Source organism: Ascaphus truei, chromosome 3 (assembly GCF_040206685.1).
Source record: "Ascaphus truei isolate aAscTru1 chromosome 3, aAscTru1.hap1, whole genome shotgun sequence".
Classification (NCBI taxonomy): domain Eukaryota; kingdom Metazoa; phylum Chordata; class Amphibia; order Anura; family Ascaphidae; genus Ascaphus; species Ascaphus truei.
In genome coordinates, this window is record NC_134485.1 from 128,706,435 (window position 1) to 128,729,586 (window position 23,152).

Below are 23,152 nucleotides of genomic sequence, written 5' to 3' on the forward strand. Positions count from 1 at the left end.
AAATTGTCCCTTTTTTTTCTTTGCAGAACATTGTGATGTCATCGTTTGTTAAACAGCTAGGAGGTAAAGAACAATAAATAGGACGATGATGAATTTGACAGAACCCAAAGCAAAAATGTTTAAAATCAATTGTATATAGGACACTAATAAGTACACATTCCACTTTAAAATGTGACTGAATTTGTCTAAGGAAGCCATTTACATTTTATTTATTGACTGGAAAATAAATCATGACACCATGAATCAAATGAGGACTTTTGCTTTGTTAAATGAGAACGCACACACACACACACACACACACACACACACACACACAACACAAAAAAGTCGTAATTTTAAAAAATGGCATTTTTTGCACAAAAGCAGCAAGCTTTCTAAAGAAAAGTTCAATCTAAAATAGTTATACAAATAACCCAAACCACACATTATATAGGTTATGGTGTGTAAAAATTGATAAAAACCCTCTACCGTACAGTGTATAGCAAGTGAAAATATCACTTGTGAACCCATTCACATGTCTCAGGCAGGTCCGCAACCCTGTTCACAATTATCTTAGCATACAGTACTTCCACTGCAGCCAGGGATTCCGGGAAATGACATGCAAACGAGCAATGTCACCTGTTACTTCAAGTCCATTTTAACATGGACCCCTAGAAGCTTGTGCCTGCAGTATTACACAGACTTTCAGCACAACCTGGGTTAAAGAAGTGCATAGCCAGTAAAACAAACAACCACAGACAGCTGTTATGACAGCAAAGATTGTGTGTTCTACACTGTCTAAATGCAGAAATGTCTTAATGTATATGAAACCTATATTTTACCAGGGTTGAAATTCATCATGTACAGTACACACCAACCATAGCTCAGTTTAAATTTACTTAAAATATTCACTTTATAAACTGGTCCCAAACCAGTTTTCCTGTGGTTTGGAAAGCATATCAAGTGCTTACAATATAGGTATCCATAAAACAATCGCCAGAGGTCCCACAAGTAAAGCCAAAGTTTAAGTAAAGATAGCTCACCAAACCATGTACCAAAGAAAAACATATCAAACTGTAGCCGACTTGTGTTCAGAAAGAATGTGATCGTGACAATGCAAAGTACCAACCTTTCAATAAAGTATGTTTACATGAAGTTGCTCGTGAAATGTACCCAACCCCCTTTGTTTTGTTTTTGTTGTCTCTGTATCTTCATTACGAGATGAAGTATTGTCTTTAAATGTCCCCATGCCCGCCCCTCCCCATCTTTTTTTTTGTATCCCCTCCCCAAAAATCTTATTGTTTTTTTATTAAAGTTAAAAAAAAATAGTTCACTTATTAGTCTCGAACATAAATAATACCAAAGCATACCTTCTGGCATTTAGGTCCATTGTTGTAAACTAAAGCTGCGAAGGCCTGAAGAATTTCAACATGTGTCCAGGAGTTGCATTGTTTCAGAGCAGAAATGGAAAATACCATGAGAGTATCCAAATTCTGTTCATCGACAATAACCTGCCACCAAAGGCAAAAATCAAAGGGTTAGTTACGATCGAACGGATAAGGATGAAAGCAATATATTATGATTCAAGAGTATCCAATAATGCATGTTCGTTGATGTAGCAGATTGTCTTTTTTAACTCTCTTTTATTTGGAGGGCAGTGGCAAGTTGTGCAGAATGTAGCAATATGAAATACAAAAAAGGTCATTAATATACAAAGTTCAGATCAACAGAATAAGAGCCTCCGACTAGGGACAAGTTAATCTTACCGTGAAGTTGAAAGACAAAATTTGAAGAACATTTAAGACAAAGAAACGAGAGGCAGGAAAGACATGAGGTGCAATGGCAACCCAAAAAGATTAATTAAAAGTCTTAAAGCTGGCAGACCAAGCAATATGCTATGTGTTTATCAATTTTATTTTATTTTTTTATATAAAATCAGTTCTGTACTATTAAAAAAAAATGCTACAAGTATTTTCTCAAACAATTCTGAATTACATTTTTTATGTATTATAATGTAACAAGCCTTTTTTGTTTCCATAGCAACCATTTACAAAGTCACAGATACGGAGTCAATACTCCTCTGCAGTCATTTAGTGAACCCCCTAGCCGAATCTTCGCCGATCGACAATTTAGCTAATTACTTACTTATTGTGCGGATTGTATTGATACACATAGGAATTTAAAAAATATTTATTTCTTTAAACAGCAACTTTTTGCATATTCATTTTTAAAAGAAAAATACAAATATGTAGGAGATTTCGTCTTTCCCTCTCCAAAGGCGTTTTTAGTTTTAAAATCTAATGCTTTAATCAGGAGTTACAAATCATTTGAAATAAAGTGTCAGGGAGGTTAAAATGAAATTCAACCCTGAGACTATTGCAGTGTTACCATGGTAATCTGAGACTAGCAATTAAGAAAATGATGATTTCTCACACACTATGTTTATCCCCCCCCCCCCCCCCAAGCTAGAGATATTTGTATTTTTTTTGGTGTCAAAATGGGGACAATAAAGATAAAAAGTACAAATATGGCCATATGGTCACTGACAAAGTCACAACATCACCTCTTGAAACATTTGAAACTTTCTATTGGCGCATGAGCAAGCCCTGATCCCTCAACCATTTTGCATCCGCCGGGAAAGAATTCGTTCATGGTGGCCAAAGCATATCGGCAATCGGAAACAAGTGGTTCCCCAGAGGTCAGGTAAGTTAAAAAACAAACAAAGAAAAACTCAAATCTTGAAGGAGCAGGTCATCCTAAAACCAAAATGAATCAATGACATGGATGTGTTTAATGGATTAAATCTTGGTTACCAACATTGATAAATCAGACTGTACTCCTCAACAGATCACATTTTTGTACATTTATAAATACATATACAGTACCATATTTTGGGGTACACAATATGATCTGATTAAAGAACAAACTTTAAATATGATCAACATCAACGGCTAAAAACACTGCAAAACAAATATTTGAAGAGATCCCAGACTGTACATGGAGGTTGACGAACATAATAAAACAGACACAAATAAATGTTGACCCCATGTTTGCAAAAACATGATAAAAATAAATAAAAATGTGTCATGATATATTAGCTATTCAAACTGATTTATTGTATTAGATTTTTTTTTTTAGACTTTCCTACCTGAAGTCTGTTGAGCAAATAGTGAATAAGCTGGCACACTTTGCTGACAAGATGCTCCTGATTGAATTGAACAAGTCGACAAGCTTGAACAAGTAAGGCACAAACATCCTGCAAAATAAAAAAAATAAAAATCACTATTAAAAGGCTAAATCACACAATCTGGAGGGGATATAGTATAGTATAGTATAACACTCCAGCTGGTATAAAAACCATGTATATACAAAAAAAATTTAAAAAGGCAAAATTAGTGAGGGCAGAAGTCACTGTAAGGCTAAAGCTGCGGTCCCAGTGATCACTGTGACACACGCGCCCGGCAGGGGGGGCGGCGCGTGAACAGCGCTACCCGCGGTCTTTAGGGAGAGAGGGAGATTGCGACGGGAGGGGGGCGTGGTTGGGGTTTTGCGGGGGCGTGGCCATGACCTCACGCGGCTGGTTCGCCCTCATTGGGTGAACCACCGGCGGGGGCGTGGCCACGCCTCCGTCGCCAGTTCTGAACTCAATTCCATTGAGTTAAAAAAACCTACGAGTACAGCGCGGCTGCACCTTCAGCGGGAAGGTGAGTACTGGGCCCAGCCCCATTGAGGGGCGGTGCTTACACGCACAGCGAGGTGTACGCTGTAGCAGTGACTGGGACCGCAGCCTAAGTCTCCGCTAGCACTGAGCGGGCACTTACATATATAGATACATGCAAGTCCCCGCTCACGCGGTGCGCGCGGCGCTCGTGCACACAGCTCACCCACGATCGGCGTTTAGGTAAACAAAAAACCTATTCTTATCCGTGCGCTCAACTACCCGCAATGCCCTCCCCCGCGCACAAGCAGGACATCCGGCGCTCATGCTTGGGAGCGCTCTCCAAGCATGAGCGCACTCAGCGCCAGCGGGGATTCAGCCTAACCAGTTATCTTGGAAAGGAGATGCTCACTCAGATATGACACTGAGAGACATGCTCCTTGTGAGGAAGAAAAATCCACAGAAGCAGTCATTGTGTTAAGATAAGGACATGTTGAAAAGGGAAGAGGAAAATGTAAGAAGCATGAGGTCCGAGGAATTAGTTGGTAAAGGGGGAGGGGAGAGGTAATGTTCATGCTATCAGTTGTCAAATAAGAGAAGAGGGACCATTAAGTCAAGCATCAGAGCATGAGATGCAATGGGGCACAGAGTCCATCATAACTGGGGGGGAAAAGTTCTGACTATGAGGCAAAAGAGGATCCAGGGAGTAAAGCAACAATCCCATATTTACTCAGCAGTGCCAATCCAGAAAACACCTTATAGCCCATTCACTTGAAAATAGAGCGTCCACTGGCCCCCCGGAAGGTGGCTTGTAGAATAGAAATGCTTAGTAAATATAGCTCCTCACACACAGCTGTAATGACCCAGCACCTCAAATGAATTATTCGAATGATAGATACTGAGCTTGTCCCAATATCTGCCTACTGTAATCTTGGGCAAGTCACTGTCTGTGCAAGTCACTCATGCCTCAAATCATCTCTAAAATGGGCTAAGCTTTTCAGAGCAGTGATTTATGGCTGAAAGACATGCAGAGCGCTGCACACATAAAAATAATATTTGATGCTCCTTTTTAATAGTATACAACCAATAGTACTCTTTATAGTCCTGGCACTGTAGGGGTTTAATGGAATGTGTGATACTCTCCCCAACAGCAAACTTGTCAACTGACTTCACACACTTCAGTGCAGTTTCAACCTCAAATTCCATCAATTCAACCAAAGAATTTGATTTACAATCCTGCTTTCTTGCTAGATAACGAAGTGTCAATTACAGTGGGGTCTTTTAAACCGGATCCGGAAATTGTCCAACCCCGGTCTATCGACACAAAGTTTTGCAGGAATGTTTAATTTAATCCCGGTTTTAAAAAAAAATAAACAAACTGAAACACCACCTCTGATCCTAAAACATGTGTAGTTCTGCACTTGGTACTCAGAAAATTAGGATTGCGGACAGGAGTCCAATAACAGTCCCAGAGACGAAACTGCTTTGACATTTTAGCCGACTGTAGGTTGAAAGCTGTGAATCCCCGTGACAGTTACAGGCGGTCTGATAATTGTGTAATAGGGGTGACACTAGACCTCATACCGGCAACTTAATCTCTCCCCCCCCCCCCCCCCCGTTTGTGAGGCCTAGCTTGCACGCGGTGTGTAGCGCCCCACCTCCTCCCTGATCCCGCAAGCCCCGTGTGTGTAGTCCTCGGAGATCAGCTGGTCCAGGAGGTGGTTGATCTCGGTACGGAAGCCCTCGGAGTCGGAAGGCCGCAGGCTGCGAAGTTTGTTAAAGTGCCGGTGAAAATCTCGCCCTGGATCAGAATGACTGTATAATCCCAGCCCGCCCGCGAGTGGCGGCTGGAGAGGCAGCTCTCCGCCACGCTGCATCGTTGCCGAGCCTCTAACAGCCTCTTGTAACGCCATCTTCCTACAGAGGTGCCAGTCGCTATAGCAACCAACCGTCACTTCCGGGGGTGGGGAACGTGATGACGTCAGTGATCAAAGCGTGTTGCTAAAACGTACAAGAGGTAATTCTGTCAGCCATTCTTATCATGAATAAGGACACCCCCTTCATCCACAGAACAGGAGGGGGGGTGCCCTGTTTGGCTTGTTTCCCACTTCCTTTCAACATCCATTGTAATTAGATCCAGGGTTGCCTCCACTCCGGGTTTCACCCGTAGATTACAGGTTTTGGCCACGTATCTCCAGGCTGGTTGTATGGTTGTATGTATGTATGTATGTATGTATGTATGTATGTCTTTATATAGCGCCATTAATGTACATAGTAGTAATACACGTGACAATCATATAAATAACAAATAATACAAATAACAGATCATGGGAATAAGTGCTTCAGACATAAAAGTAACATTTAGGAAGAGGAGTCCCAGCTCAGAAGAGCTTACAATCTAATTGGTAGGAGGAACATACATAGACAGTAGGAGGGCATTCTGGTAAGTGCGTCTGCAGGGGGCCAAGCTTTATGTATCAGGTGTATAGTATTAGCCACTGAGCTACTCGTATGCATCGTTAAGCAGGTGTGTTTTAAGGTGGGTCTTAAAGGTGGGTAGAGAGGGTGCTAGTCGTTTATTGTGGGGAAGTGCATTCCAGAGGTGTGGGGCAGTCTGTGAGAAAGGTTTAAGGCGGGAGAGGGCTTTAGATACAAAAGGGGTAGAGAGAAGACATCCTTGAGCAGAACGCAGGAGTCGGGATGGTGAATAGCGAGCAATTAGGGCTGAGATGTGAAATGTAGGGATGAGCAGAAGAGTGTCAAGCTTTAAAAGTGAGGAGGAGAATTGAATGTGTGATACAGAATTTGATAGGAAGCCAGGAGAGTGATTTCAGTAGGGGAGACACTGAGACAGATACAGGAAACAGTAGAGTGATTCTGGCAGCAGTGTTTAGGATATATTGTAGGAGAGACAGGTGAGAGGCAGGAAGGCCGGACAGCAGGAGGTTACAGTAATCGAGACGGGAGAGAATGAGGGCATGTGTCAGAGTTGTAGCAGTCGAGCAACAGAGGAAAGGGCGTATCTTTGTGACATTGCAGAGGAAAAAGCAACAGGTTTTAGACGCGTTTTGAATGTGAGAAGAGAAAGTGAGAGAGGAGTCGAGTGTGACCCTCTAGGCATCGTGCTTGCGCTACTTGGTGTATGACTAAACTTTCAACAGTAATGTGGAAGGAGGTAGTGGGGCCAGGTTTGGGAGGAAGTATGTGGAGCTCTGTTTTTGCCATGTTAAGTTTAAGTCGGCGGAGGGCCATCCAGGATGATGTCGCAGAGAGACATTCATAAACTTTGGTTTGTACAGCAGGTTTAAGGTCAGGGGTTGAAAAGTAAATTTGTGTGTCATCAGCATAGAGGTGATGTTTGAACCCAAGAGATATGATTAGGTCACATAGAGAGAGTGTGTACAGAGAAAAGAGGAGAGGTCCTAGGACAGAGCCCTGGGGTACCCCCACAGAGAGCTCGATAGGAGGAGGAGGTGGTGTTGGCAGAAGAGACGCTGAAAGTACGATGGCAGAGATAAGAGGAGATCCAGGAAAGAGCTTTGTTACGAATGCCAAGGGTATAGAGAATGTGAAGGAGAAGAGGGTGGTCCACAGTATCAAATGCCGTAAAGAGGTAAAGTACTATGAGCAGAGTGTAATGACCTCTGTCTTTGGCAGCATGGAGGTCATTAGTTATTTTAGTGAGAGTTATTTTTATTTTTCCTGAGTTCGATCCCTGCAAGTGTTTTGTACAAAATGTTTTAATGTTCAATTCCCACGTGGTGTGTGTATGTGTCCGGTAGTCAATAAAGCATTGAATTGAATGTTTTTTTTTCAAAAATGGCACATGATGGCAGGAGAGCAGAGAGATAGATGACACGTGGACAGCTGGAAGAGGATTTGAGATGCGGGCAAAATGGAGGCTTTGAAATCGGGAGCCATGCTCAGACCGCGTTATAAGCGGATTCGCATACATACACTCTAGGGTGTCCAGGTGTCCCGTTTTAGCCGGGACAGTCCCGGTTTTTTAATGACTGTCCCGGCTGCCCCGCATTTTTTTTAAATGTCCTGTTTTTTTGTGGCTGTTCTGGATTTGGCCATCAGAGCAGGGGGGGCAGCAGAGAGCACAGAATGCAGGAGAAGAGTGGGGGCGAGTTTATCTGCAGATGGTGGGGGCGGGGTTATCTGCAAAGGATGGGGGTGGGGTTAGTGTCAACGGAGCCTCAGCAGTGAGAGCCGGAAGTGAGGTGCCTGCTGCCAGTCAAGATGGCTTCCACCCCCCACCCCGCCCCCCATGCTCCACAGTGACAGGTAGGACACAGAGAGAGAGTGAGTGTGAGTGGCTCTGTGTGTCACTGGTTGTGTGTGTGTGTGTGTGTGTGTGTGTGTGTGTGTGTGTGTGTGTGTGTGTGTGTGTGTGTGTGTCACTGACTGTGTGTGTGTTTGTGTGTGTCACTGGCTGTGTGTGTGTCACTGACTCTTAAGTGTGTGTGTGTGTCACTGACTCTGTGTGTGTGGGTCAGTGGCTGTGTGTGTGGGGGTCAGTGGCTGTGTGTGTGGGTGGGTCAGTGGCTCTGTGTGTGTGTGGGTCAGTGGCTCCGTATGTGTGTGTGGGTCAGTGGCTCTGTGTGTGGGTCAGTGGCTCTGTGTGTGTGTGTGTGTGTGTGTGGGTCTGTGTGTGTGGGGGTCTGTGTATGTGTGTGTGTGTGTCAGTGGCTCTGTGTGTATGTGGGTCAGTCGCTGTGTGTGTGTGTGTGTGTGTGTGTGTGTGTGTGTGTGTGTGTGTGTGTGTGTGTGTGTCAGTGGCTGTGTGTGTGTGTGTGTGTGTGTGTGTGTGTGTGTGTGTGTGTGTGTGTGTGTGTGTGTGTGTGTGTGTGTGTGTGTGTGTGTGTGTGTGTGTGTGTGTGTGTGTGTGTGTGTGTCAGTGGCTCTGTGTGTGTGTATGTGTGTGGGTCAATGGCTCTGTGAGTGTGGGTCAGTGGCTCTGTGTGTGTGTGGGTCAGTGGCTCTGTGTGTGTGTGTGTGTGGGTCAGTGGCACTGTGTGTGGGTCCGTGGCTCTGTGTGTGGGTCAGTGGCTCTGTGTGTGTGGGTGTGTGGGTCAGTGGCCCCGTGTTGGTGTGTGGCTCTGTGTGTGTGGGTCAGTGGCTCTGTGTGTGTGGGTCAATGGCTCTGTGTGTGTAAGTTGCTCCGTGCGTGGGTCAGTGGCTCTGTGTGTGGGTGTTATAGGTCAGTGGCTCTGTGTGTGTGTGTGTGGGTCAGTGGCTCCGTGTGTGGGTCAGTGGCTCCGTGTGTGTGTGGGTCAGTGGCTCCATGTGTGGGTGTGTGGGTCAGTGGGTCTCTGTGTGTAGGTCAGTGACTCTGTGGGTCAGTGACTCTGTGGGTCAGTGGCTCTGTGTGTCTGAGTGGGTGTGGGTCAGTGGGTGTGGGGGTCAGTGGCTCTGTGTAGAGATAAAAAAAAATTAGATCTTTTTATTATATACAGTATATATATTTATCTTGCCTTTGGCTGTATCCTCCCCTCCAAATTCCGTTAACATGGCCGCGCGACGTCACGTAATGCACATTGCCATAACAACGAGCCGCTCCGTGACGTCACGCGGCATCAAGTTGACATGACAACGGGACGCATTACGGCGCCGAGGCATCACGTGATGCCACATTGTCATGGCAACATGTCACCGCCTGAAGTCAGTGTCTCGTCATGGCAACGGGGTGCGTCATGTGATGTAATTTGTTTTATAAATAATTTTTTAATGTGTCCTGGTTTTTCATTTTGAAAATCTGGTCACCCTAATATACTCAGAAAGTAAACAAACCATAACAGTGCAGAATCCTACACTTTCTTTGTGACCCCAAAAGCACCTTTTGACTCCTGTGTTTCCTTCCTATACACTATAACCTATGTATATACCATGTACCCCAGCACACACATTTCCACTATCTATACTTTGGTACAAAAATACCCACTGTGTACCCCATTGCGCACGTACCCAAGCACGTACCCACCCACTATGCATACCCCAGCACGCGTGTACCCACCCACTGTGCATAACCCAGCGTGCACGTACTGTACCCACCCACTATGCCTACCCAGTATGCACATACTCACCCACTATGAATAGAACAGCACACACATACCCACCGACTATATGTACACTAGCGAGCATGTACCCACCCACTTTGCATACCCCAGCTCGCACGTACCCACCCACTTTGCGTACCCCAGCGCTCACATACATACCCACTATGCATTCTTACCCACATACTTACCCACTAAGGCGGGGCCCCGGTACTGAGGTGGGAAGAGTATAAACGCCACCCACAGCAACGAGGCCACGTCTGTTGAATGGATTGTCAAGGTAGCCGGGTCAGAGTTGGAGATATAAGGAGAGTCTTGATACTTGCCGAGTTCGAGGGTAGGAGACGGTAGAATAGTTGATGTCCGGGTGCCGTGGTCAGGGTTGGAGAGATGCTGAAGGTCAGTGGTAAGCCGGGGTCAGTAGTACAGAGAAGCGGAGTCCAAGAGTCAAGCCGGGTCGGTACACTGGAAGTCAAACTAAACAAGATAAGGCAGGATAGGCAAGGCAAAGCTAGGAGTGGGAACAGCAAGGCTTCAAAGAACTATGCTCCGCCAAAGTGCCAGTGGCAAAGCTGAGCATATATAAGGGAAGAGATCCAATCAGACAGAGGGGAGGAGTGGAGGCGCGGCCTCAGCGGAGGCAGGGATAGGTGGAGCAGTGCAGGAGACAGGTGGGCGAGATTAGGTGATCAGTGGATGTTGACACGTAGCTAGGGGGGGTGCACACACGTCATGTGTGCGTGGTGCCATCACGTGACATGAACGGGAGGCGGGGCCAGTCCCTGTGATGTCATGAGTACCTCTCGGCGCGTGGTATGTCCGCAGAGCTTCTTGAGGTTAGAGGTAAGGAGGGAGTGCGCCGTGGGGGACGCGTTCCCTGATTCCTTACATATACTCACCCACTATGCATACCCCAGTGCGCACTTACTATTCATATCTTAGCACACAGATACTCACCCACTATTCATACCCCAGCACCCACATACCTTTCTAACATGTTCACTGTACATGACATCTTTTTCTCTCACTATGCTCCTTTTTTCTTTAACTGAGACTTGACTCTCACAGTCTGACTGTGCACTGGATGTTGCCTTCTTTTATGGTGGCCTTTCTTTCTCCCACAATACTTGCCCTGATGTAAGGGGTGGTGGGGTGGGGCTTCTCCTCTCCTCCATCTGCCATTATTGAACCATTCCTATACTTCTCTCTCTTTTCCTTCATTTGAGGCTCAGACTGTCCAGCTTTTATCTCTTCTTCCACTCTACTGTCATCTATCGCTGTAAGGATCCATGAGTCTCGCTACCCTCTGCACGCTTCCTGCTTACCTCAGCCCACTATCGGGTGCTCCACTTCCCCCGCCTCCTGCGGCGCGTCACCTGGGCCATCTACCAGCCGCCGGTATACGGGACCGTGCGCATCACGTGCGAGAATTAATGCAGACTCCTCTGGTCCCGCCTTTGGATTACACCCGCGCGGGGGCATCATCAGCACGCCTCTTACGCGTGGGACACGCGCAGGTACCGTATCACCAATCCCTGTCAGTAAACCTTCCCACACCTACAGTATCTCCTGCACCTCTTCAGCCAATCACAGTAGGTGCTCCTGATACGCTCCCTCTCGCCTTTTCCTCATTGGTCCCAGTATGCCTTATATGCTCAGCCGTTCCACTGGTTCATCGGCTGAGCATAAACCTTCCTACGTGCGAAGTGTTCACTGCTGTCTTGCCTCCACAACCTTATTGTGCTTCCTGACCTTTGCTCCTGACCTTAGCTATTCCTCTGGACTCCGCTCTTCTGTTCTCCGGACCTCGGCTACCTACAACTATCCGTACCTCTCCCCGGTGGTCGCTTTTCTTTTCCCGTTTCAATTTTATTATCTCTTTTCTTCCGGGTTCTAAAAATTTCAAAGCCGGTGCTCTTTTTCGTCAGTTCCTGGTAGACGACAAAACCGAGGATCAGCAGGAACATATTCTTCCCTCTAAATATATACTTTCCGCCAACACTTTTGATGCCTTGAGAGACATTGTACAAGACCAGTCTCACATTCCTGAGGGTCTCACAGTTCCTGATGGGCGATTGTTTACCTCACCATCTCATTGAAAGAAGGTCCTTGAATGGGGTCACTCTTCTAAGTCTTCAGGACATCCGGGTACTAGAAGGACCACTGTCCTTAGGGAACAGACCTTTTGGTGGTCTGGCATGCAAAAGGACATCAAAGTATTTGTTGCTGCATGCTCAGAATAAGACTCACCGGGATAAACCACCAGGACTCCTTCAACAACTTCCCAACCCGGACCATCCATGGACACACTTGTCCATGGACTTCATAGTCAAACTGCTGGTATCTAAAGGGATGTCACCATCTTAGTTGTGTTAGACCGCTTTTCCAAGCAGTCTCACTTTATTCCGTTTAAAAGGTCTACCCAACTCTCCGAAATTGGCAGACATCTTTATCAAAGAAATTTTCGCCTCCGTGGGGTACCATTGGCCGTAGTCTCCGATAGAGGTTCATATCCAAGTTCTGGCGCTCCTTCTGCCAGCAACTAGGAATAGCGTTACATTTTTCTTCGGGTTATAATCTCCAAACCAACGGTCAGACTAAGTGAACCAACCAGTCCCTGAAGCAATACATCCGGTGTTTCGTCTCGGACACTTAGGACAACTTGTCTGATCTGCTTCCTTGGGCCAAGTTCGCGCATAACAATTTGCGTAATGCTCGAAAACCAGGAGTATGGGGGACACTGGGTATTCCCAGTGTAATTCAACCCCCATGCCGGCAAATCATGCCTGCACGCTGGGGAGAATTAGGGGACTACAAGTAACTTTGGCCCCCGAACTCCTGCAAACAAAACAATTGCATTTCTACACAAATACCCACCTAAAACTTATACTCAGAAAGTTTCCTGAGTCTGAGGCAAAAGGAACATGAAAAGTGAAAAATCAGGGGACACTTTAACTTTCCCATGTTATGATACATGGCCCCTGGCTTATGGTGCTATGTAGCTGCCAGGGACCCACGGTTTTCAGGGGTAACCAGATGGGATTAACCTTTATTGTATAGCCTGGCTACCTCTACCGTCACACTGACATTCTGAATTAATAGAGGAGTGGCTCAGTGAGTAAAGACACTGACTGGCACTGAGTTTGGAGCAGGGGAAAATGGTTCAATTCCCGGCGTTGGCTCCTTGTGACCTTGGGCAAGTCACTTTATCTCCCTGTGCCTCAGGCACCAAAAATATAGATTGTAAGCTCCACGGGGCAGGGACCTGTGCCTGAAAAATGTCTCTGTAAAGCGTTATGTAAAACTAGCAGCGCTATACAAGAACATGTTGTTGTTATTGTTATTATTATTGTATCAAACACCAATATCTGCATGTTGGATGAACCTCTCATATACTGGAAAACACGTAACATCTGATATTACATTGTTTTTGCTCAGCTATTGAATGTTTGAGGTCAATGAAATGTATATTTCTGTAAAGAACTACAATGTTACGTCAATAAATATTTTTTGTCGCTGTATTTAAGGTGATTCAGGATATGGGATCCAACTGTGGCTCCTAACCCCACTGGGTAACCCTCAAACCCTTGCAGAGGAGCGTTATAATGTGGCACACATATCCACTTGCTTGGTTATTGAGCGGACGTTTGGACTGTTGAAAACTTGGTTCAGATGTCTGGATAGATCTGGTGGTGCCCTACAGTACTTGCCTGATAAGGTTTCTGACATAGTGATGAGTTGCTGCATTCTGCGCAACAATGCACTGCGTCACAATGTTCAAGGCAACATACAGGAGGGTCCCGAGGAGGACCCTCCTGTCCGTGCTACAGTGGATAATGAGCAGACAGCCAGTGGGGTGGAGACACGACGGAATGTCATCGCCACCTATTTCTCAGGTAAGCCACAATATATGTTTTCATGTAAATTTATACTGTCCTTCGTCTTTCTTTGAATTAAATGTAAAAATATTTTCTCATAGGATAGTGCTGGCTGTACACATCTTGTGTATACAAGTTCTGCTGTGTGTACATGGCCATCTGTCTATGGTATGTCAAGCTCAAACACCTTTGTTATAACCATGCCAATTGGCCCACACCCAAGAAAGATTTATCATGTGTGCATGAGAGGTGAATATTGTGTATGTACATAAGGGACATTCATGTATTGTTGTGTATGACTGAAATCAATGTGATATTGATAACAGACATATAATTGTTTTCAATAGTAACCATGCTGAATGTATTTTAGAATCTTAAGCAACATCTTGGAAGTAACAGAGAGGTGGAAGAGTGGAAAACAGTGATTATGAAATGTTCACATAAAAATAAGATTTCAATTAACATTATATATTTATGTCCGTGTATAACAAATAATTTCACAATTTGAAATGTGTTAAAAAAAGTTTGATGTATAATTACACATAATATGGTAAATGTGACATTATGTGTTCACAAAACCTCATGCAGATGATTGATATTGTACATTTAGGCTATCTATGATGCAACATACAGGTTGCAGACCTGTCTAAGACACGTGAATGTGCTCAGAAGTAATATTTTCATATGCTATATGGTGGTGGGTTTTTAGTCACCTTTTCACCCACCATACCCTAAATAATGTGTGGTGAAGACCTACCCAAGACTTAAATTGCAAAGCCAGTACAACTAAGCTCACACTGATGGCTGTGCTGGGTCTGCAGTGGATAAGTTTCCACTTGCTGCCTTGATAGGGTGCCATTTAATCTTCTTTTGCCAGGTTGAGGAAACAGGGCACCAGTATTTTCTACATAGTCTTCGGTTATGTGCTGGACATCTTCTTTTACTTTCTGCAGGTGACTGTGCCATAGATGCTGCAGGAGACTGTAAAATCAATGCCACAGGACACAGTGCTATAGATGCTTCAAGAGACTGTAAAGTCGATGCCACAGGACACCGTGCCATAGATGCTGCGGGAGACTGTAAAATCGATGCCGCAAGAGAAAATAGGCCTAAATCAGATGAACCAAGAGATGATGGTGCAGGAGACTACTGCAGAAGCAAGTGCCGAGGCACGCATATCATTGTGCTTTATAAAGCTTACAGCTATCGATTACAGTGCAGAAGTATGTATTTGATAAGCAGAACTATTCATTTGCAATATTTCTTTTATATTGCGTAGCTCCACAACCATTTGTTGATTTACAGCCAGCAATTCTTGGTAACAGCCTAATTGAACTTGTAAGAAACTGATTGTTGTATAGATGCCAAAAGGTCATGGTGACCACGAGCTGGTTGGGCATGTCTTGAACCCGGACTCACTGCTCTGGAGCGGTAAGTAAGGATAAAGGCAATGAAGCTGACAAGTCAGATAGTAATCCAGGAGATAGGATATCTGTTGTAAACAAATGAGGACAACATTAGTTGAATGACACAGAACATGTGCCGGTCACATAGTTCGTGATTGGTGATAATTAAATCAAGCCATATACCTTCAATGATGACCTCAGACTCCATATTAATTAAATGGGTGCAGATGGTTGCAGGACAATTGGGCATGACTCAATTTAGGCCATTGAAGCAGTACCTCTTCAGTCTGCCATGCAGCAGACCATCTAATAGTTGTGTCATCTCACAAGTAATGATGTTCATTTGACACCTCAACACAATTTATAGATGACTGCAACATCAGATCTCTAATTTTTATGGAGATAACTGTCGATGTCAGTCACACCTGCAACTGTCCCATGGTCATGTGAATCGGTAGCTGTGGCACAGAAGATGCCACACAATATTCTTAGACATTTATTGCCTCACCTTCATTAGGTAATAGGGCTGCCACCTGTGATGCAGGGGATGAGACCTGTGATGCAGGGGCGACTATGTTGAGTTAAGAGAAGATTGTTGTTAATTAGGTGCAAGTATGTTAACATAACATTACCTGTAATATGGTTAAATTAGACTATAGAATTCATTAAAGACTCATTGTATATGTGTGACTTTTAATCTAATCAGCAGCAGCTGTATCTGTTACATATCAATTATATGAAAATACTTTTACACTTGACCAAATTTGAAATACTATGCTAATACTGCTACATACTATGTGAATGCAGATATGTATGAATTGGTGTGTAATAGTATTTTATGTAGACTCACATTATTAAGCGTATGTACTAATTTCACATACATTGCTACCACATTTGTTAAGATGTCATGAGTTAATACAGGGGAGCGCAAACTTTTAGTGCTGCGCCCCCCTGTCTCTCTCCCGCTGGCTCCCACACCCCCTCACCCACCCCCCTCCCCCCCCGCCTACCTTCATCCGCGTCAGATGACGCTGCGGGGTCATGTGACATCACGTGACCTGCGGCGTCATTTGATGCGTGGGACATCATTTTACATGGCGCCGTGGCGTCATTTGACGCCGCGTTGCCATGGCGACGCAACACAGTTGGCTGAATCCCGGTAAGTAAACAGTTGCAGGAGCCTCACGCGATCCCCCGGTATTTAATTTAAATGCCTGGGAGAAGAGTGTGGGACCTCTGCAACTGCCTGCACACCCCCCTCCCCCCAGCAAAATCTCCCGCCCCCCACTTTGCGCACTGCTGCGTTAATAGATGATGCGAGCATAGTAAAAACTATTGAACAGTAATGATAATGTACTTTTCATTATGATTTTGCCACATGTCAAGTGAAAACGTTTACTCGTGTAAAAGTACTGACTTCGGGGAAACGGGTAGTTGCACACACCAATATCCCAATCCCCAGGAATGCCGTCAACCAAGACGGGCTCAAGGATTTGTCTCAGCTTCTCCTCCATCTCCGTCAGCCTTAGATTGGGGGCAGGAGGTAAACGGATGCTATTCAATTTCCACTTATCAAGAGAAATGTTATCACTAAACCTTTTCCTGCAGTTTTGATACGTTCAGACCTGTTTGCCACAAGCCGACACAAACAGTTGAACCTCATGCCACAAATCCTTTTTGACCTTGTTTGATGTCCTGGCTTTAGATATACAAAAAAATTAAATTGTTAATGGACATATTTTATAATCAAATACAGGAGAGATAATGTGTGAACGCTTGTAATATTTGTGATGCTGTTTGACAGTGAGTACAATATCTGTGGCACATCAAGATTAGCAAAATTGAGGCATACCTAGCTATTTATCTATATCTGTATATATAATATTTACATACAAGTGTAGAGTTCGTATAATTGTAACCTGGTTGCTACACTCAATGATAGCTTGTGTGTATACATAAACAATGACATTTATATGTAAATATCAGTTCAATGTGTATGCAGAAATGTTGCCGAATACATGGCAATTATTATTTGGACACTAACTGATATTGATCTTCTTACCGGCTAAGTTCCCATACAGCCGGTCATAACGCTCCAGAATCTCAGTCACAAGGACTTTGTTCTCCTCATCGTTGAAACGTATATTTCTTTAATTTTCAACACGCTTCTTACGTTGAGGCCGAGTTTCAACCACTGAGCTCTGCTGCTGACTGGAATCCGCTGCTTCCAATGGAAGAGACCTTCGGAGCCTCCCACTCACCCCACCACCAACACTCCCCACACCAACAACACGCCCCTGACTCTCACTCTCACTCACACGCCCACTTACACTACTCCCGTCCATACCAACCCATTCCTCAAACACTCACAAATAACAGAGAAATAAAATTAATGACGCACTAACAAAAAACTTTCAAACTCACAATAACAGAAAATTGTAAACAAAACAACAGAAGACAAGCCTATCAAAATTCACAACAACTCTCTAGCAATACCAAATCCTCCAAACACCTAGCTTTGTCTGTCTCTCACTCACTCCCAACAACACACAGACAGATTGAAAGAAATACACAATTTAAATAGGCCCTTGGAAATTGGCTGTCTCGCGAGATTCTCAGTGAATGAAAACAAAAGTTAAAAAACACTTGAAAACAAAGCGCCCTTCCTGAGCCATTTCTAACTTTTGAGAGAGGCAATCATCACGCCACTAGCTACTCGCCCGTTTTGGGAATTTTGCTATCACATGTAAGCAAGGCTTTCTGAATACCGTGATAGCAATGCTTAAAAATCTGGTGGGATAACCGGTGTCCGTTTTTTTTATGAAGGCTTATAGAATAGGCCTCTAGGTGTCCGATTGCCTTTTCGAGCTCTACCTTCCGGAGCCGTCTATCACATTTCACATCCAGATATTTTCTATGTAATGTGAACACCAGGGGACATCCTCCTCTAATTGTGTAATGCTTTAGACTCTTCTGGAGAGGAAATAGGACCTTCACCTGAACTTACTCTGTGTTCAGAAGTTGTGGTCTCTCTATCCTATCAGTGTGGAACCTTTCGGTTAGAATCCTATCTCATAAACATTGCAGTTTATACAAATAAAGAATTGACATCCAACATAGTAAACATTTTAAACTAGAACCTAATCAAATTCTTAGCCCAGCTGTATTGAGTCCTTACATTTTGAGAGCCGATCATCCAGTTCGGCCTCCCAACCTTTTCAGAGGAATCCAGTCTCTGTGGGAGTCCCCACATCCCAACTTTCCCCTCAACCAAGCCACAGCAGGTGCACCACATTCTCCACCCACTCCTCCACGGGGGAGTCAGCACAAATAGTCCCAGAGTCCAGCATGCGCAGGGCCCCCAACCAGGACCTTGTTAGTGCTCCCCTCGCCACCCTCACCCTCCCGATGGGAAGGCCGCATTCTTTGTAAGAAGTCTAACATGCTCAATAATTCTGACTTTTTAAAAAGAAAATATACCAGCGAAAGGAATCCCCTATAGTGAGTGCACTCCAAAAAGTAGCTAAACCTTAATAGGTGACCAAGTGGTGATAAATAGCCAGGGTAATAACGCAATGAGGTCGGTGAAGTAATATGATAAGGACTTAAAATGATAACTTTATTGTGAGAAATACTCAATTAAAATAAATGATTGATCGCAAACCTAACTAACAGAACAATAAACTTAATGAATTAAAATGGGGGTGTAGCTTCACGGATCCTTCTGTAAAGTATGTATCACATAGGTTGGGTGAGTGCTAAATAAACTTCTCTTTATTACATATATGAATCGTATACGGTGTGGTACTTGTATGCAATAGAACAGAGATCTTTATATATCTGTCTTCATGGTGAGATAACCTGTTCAAAGTATGTTTCCATAGACAGAATGTGCGCTCTCAGAGTTCATATTGGTAGCTGGTATATTCACTCTACCGGGAACAGTCTCAGAACTCTCAACACCCTTAAGTTTCTTGGGGGTTATAATACTTCTGCGTGACTTGGACAAAGGAACAGTCTGTTTGCGACTGACTCAGTGTCTCTAGTCCAATTCACCGGACTGCTGGTAAGTAATGTACATAGATATCTATTAGCCAGGGAGCATAACTGTGCAGTATATTTAGACAGGTAACGATTAGTTAAGTGTCTTAGCAGCCCTCAGTTAGGGTAGTCCTGCAGACAGTCATTAAAAGCCGTTCCTGTTGATGTATAACTACATGACAGGACAGAGGGACAGTCTGTTTATGACTGTCTCAATGTCTCTAGTTCCAGATGTTTTTCAGTAGCTATTCAGACCATAGGTAAGTAATATGCACATATCTGTCAGAAAACGCACGTGCATAATATATTTAGACAGGAGAGCAGTCTGTTAACGACTGATCAGGTGTCTTAGTAGATCATGGCCATGAAGCACCGTACCTGTTGTAATACTCCTGCATGACTGGACAAAGGAACAGTCTGTTTGCGACTGACTCAATGGGGGTGATTCACTAAGCTCCAATTATTTGCGCTGAAATGGGAAAAATTAGTTCGGGCGCAAAAGGGTGAAGCCAAATGCGCTATTCACTAAGGCTGCTTGGCGCGTTTTCGGCCTGCCTTGCCAAAAAGGGCCATATTGCGCGAGCACCTTCTTTCCCCCCTGCTATCGTGCTTAAAGTTATATAGCACGATAACTGATATAAACAAAGCAGCCTTTAAGAACTGCATGGAGACCCTGCGTCTCAATGCACGGCTCTTACAGGCGATCGTGCTGTACAAATATGATTTTTAATAATAGTGTAGATGAGCAGGGGGTCTCCTGAGCTAAACTGCATTGGTTTCAGCCTCGGGGACCTCCTACTTCAGGAGATACAGGCCCTGTTATGGGGTGCCGGTATCCCCTGCAGAATATAAATGTCCCGGTCACGTGACGCGGGAGCTTTAAAAGTGCAGGGGGATACCGGCACCCCATAACGGGGCCTGTATCTCCTGAAGCAGGGGGTCCCCGAGGCTGAAACCAATGCGGTTTAGCTCAGGAGACCCCCAGCTCATCTACACTATTATTAAAACACCAATACCAATAAATAATAATTCATTACCATAGCGGATAGCCGCTATGGTAATGAAGCTGCATTAATGTAAATTGTATTAATAGTGTGTGGGAGCAGGGGGTCCCCTGAGCAGAACCGCTTTGATTTCTGGCTCAGAGACCCCCTGCTTCCAGAGTTACAGGCCCCGGTATGGGGCATCGGAAGCCAGTGTCACCGTCATCTTTATAGCGTCCAAGACGCGACGTGGGCTCTATAAAGATGGCGGCGACACTGGCATCCAATGCCCCATACCGGGGCCTGTAACTCGGGAAGCAGGGGGTCCCTGAGCCATTAATCAATGCGGTTCAGCTCAAGGGACCCCCTGCTCCCGCACACTATTAATAAAAATACATTAAAGCAGCTCCATTACCTTAGCGGCTATCCGCTAAGGCAATGAAGGGGTTAAGGCATAATAGCATGTTTATTGCGGACAATTGCCCCCAATAAACATTGCAATATACAACACACATCCTCCCCCCCCCCCCTCCCGACCCCTATCACATACACTACAGTAATGGGCAAAATTACTATTATCCACATATGGATAATAATGCATTTGCCCATTAAATATACATTAATCACAATAAATAAAATAAATACATTTTGTACTCACCCTTGTCCGGCACCCACGATGAAGGCCATCCTCATCTTCATCACCGTCCATACACTCGGGTGCTGAAAAATATACACAAGAATAAAAAGAGTCAATCTAATGTCCCCTAACCCTTTAATCACCTTAGCGGTTATTAACCGCGACAGTCATTAAGGGGCTAACCCACCCTCACTCACCACTCACTCGGGAGGCCTAAATACCCCCCACTACCCCCACCCGTGAGGCCTAACAGCCCTCACCCACTACACACCTGGGAGACCTACCCAGGCTCGGGGACAATAACCCCTTCCCCCACCCCCACTACTCACAATCAAAACGCGGGGTCAGCCGGGGGACATCAGCGGGCCTATTGTATTGATGGTGTGCCTGCAAAAAGGTAAACAAAGAAAAAATTTCTAAGTCCAGCTCCTTTTGCGCCTGCCTTTAGCTGGCGCGTTTGTCAGGCGCGTTTTTTAAGGCCAATTCACTTCGCGCTGCTTAGTGAATCTCAAGTACTGGCAAAAATCAGCGCATTTGCCTGATCGGGCGCATTTTGCACCGAGGGCTGAAAAAAGCCCTTTTAAGAGCGATAAAGCGCAGTTATCACTGCTTAGTGAATCGCACTGCAGCCTTTATCGGGCTTAAAGGGTACTTTGCGCTCTTAAAGCCACTTATAGGAGCTTAGTGAATCGGCCCCAGTGTCTCTTTCGTCACAAATCACCGTACTGCTGGTAAGTAATATATATGAATATCTGATTAATCAAAGAGCATAAGTGCGCAATATATTTAGACAGGGGAACAGTCTGTACACGACTGATCAAGTGTCTTAGCAGATCACCCTTGAGGTGGCTCTGTAGACAGCCATTAAAAGCCGTTCCTGTTGACAGCCATTAAAAGCCGTTCCTGTTGATGTCTGCCTACGTGACTGGACAGAGAGACAGTCTGTTTATGACTGATTCGGTGTCTCTCTAATCACGTCCTCACTCGCACCCGACACTGAACACGGAGCCACAGTGAAAATTAAACACCCCAAAGGAGGCGCACATGAAGTGAAAATAAAATAAATATTAAACTTCTAAATTCCCTGAGTCAGTATAGTGGGAATTCACTGTCCCTCTGTCCTGTCACGTAGTTATACATCAACAGGAATGGCTTTTAATGACTGTCTGCAGGACTACCCTAACTGAGGGCTGCTAAGACTCTTAACTAACCGTTACCTGTCCAAATATACTGCGCAGTTATGCTCCCTGGCTAATAGATATCTATGTACATTACTTAACAGCAGTCTGGTGAATTGGACTAGAGAGACACTGAGTCAGTCGCTAACAGACTGTTTCTTTGTCCAAGACACGCAGAAGTATTATAACCCCCAAGAAACTTAAGGGTGTTGTGAGTTCTGAGACTGTACTGGCTCAAAATCCCGGTAGAGTGAATATACCAGCTACCAATATGAACTCTGAGAGCGCACATTCTGTCTATGGAAACATACTTTGAACAGGTTATCTCACCATCAAGAAATATATAGAGATCTCTGTCCTACTGCATACAAGTACCACACCGTATACGATTCATATATGTAATAAAGAGAAGTTTATTTAGCACTCACCCAACCTATGTGATACATACTTTACAGGAGGATCCGTGAAGATATCGTGTGGCAGCTTCTCCAACTGGGATAAAGAGCCGGTCTGATGGCCTTAAATAAATACAGATAGGACATAATTCTGACTTTTAAACTTCTCTTAGTCCTCCCTACATATTGTTGTCCACAATCGCATTGGAGCAGGTAGACAACAAATTGAGTTTTACAGTTAATAAAAGAATGTATCTTATAAGTTTTGCCTGTTGTAGTGGAGAAGAAAGTAGAGGCTTGTCTCATTTTGGTGCAAACATTACATTGATTACATCTGAATGATCCCTTCGGTAACAATGAGGATGCTCTAGCCTCAGATTGAAAAAGAGTTGGATAAAGGTAGTTAGCTATTGTTTTAGCCTTTCTGAAAACCACTTTGGAGCCAGATTGTACATATGGTCTCAAAATATGATCCAGGGTGAGAATCCCCCATTGCTTTTTAATGATAGACTTTATCTGGTTGGCCTGTGCTCTATATTGAATGATGAACAAGGGGTCATCGAAATCAAATGATCCCTTATAATTTCTATCAAATAGACCTAGTATATCCATGTTGGAAACTTCTTTAAAAGCGCCATCCCTCTCAGTTTTATTAAAGCCCTTCGCCCTGAACAAACCGAGAATAGAGCTCTTTTGACTGAAGGAAAAAATCCTCATCCCTCGCACTTTTTCTTCTGTTGAGCTTGAATTGCCCCTTAGGGATACCTTTAATTAAAGACCTGGGGTGGCAGCTGTTCACTCTCAAGAAAGTGTTACGTGCATTCATTTTGTGAAAAATATCTGTTTGTATAGAAAGAAATATATCAACATAACGTAAAAGACCTAGAAATTGTATGTGAGTATTTAGCATCGATGGCAACCTTGTAAGTAACAGTTTT

General features: G+C 44.3%; 1 protein-coding gene across 2 annotated transcripts in view; it reads right to left on the bottom strand.

Annotated features, from left to right (window-relative positions):
* Positions 1-5,592, bottom strand: part of HEATR6 (HEAT repeat containing 6) — a 93,832-nt gene extending 88,240 nt beyond the window's left edge. Inside the window, exons 1-3 of one of the 2 annotated variants that reach the window (XM_075589529.1) lie at positions 5,296-5,588; positions 3,128-3,235; positions 1,350-1,490 (exon numbers count right to left, since the gene is read on the bottom strand). In XM_075589529.1, coding sequence (XP_075445644.1) covers positions 1,350-1,490; positions 3,128-3,235; positions 5,296-5,550 — 504 coding nt within the window. In that variant the 5' untranslated portion in view covers positions 5,551-5,588. Of the gene's footprint in view, positions 1-1,349; positions 1,491-3,127; positions 3,236-5,295 lie in introns of both variants that reach the window. The other variant, XM_075589530.1, reaches the window with a different exon arrangement.
* Positions 5,593-23,152: the final 17,560 nt, after the last annotated feature.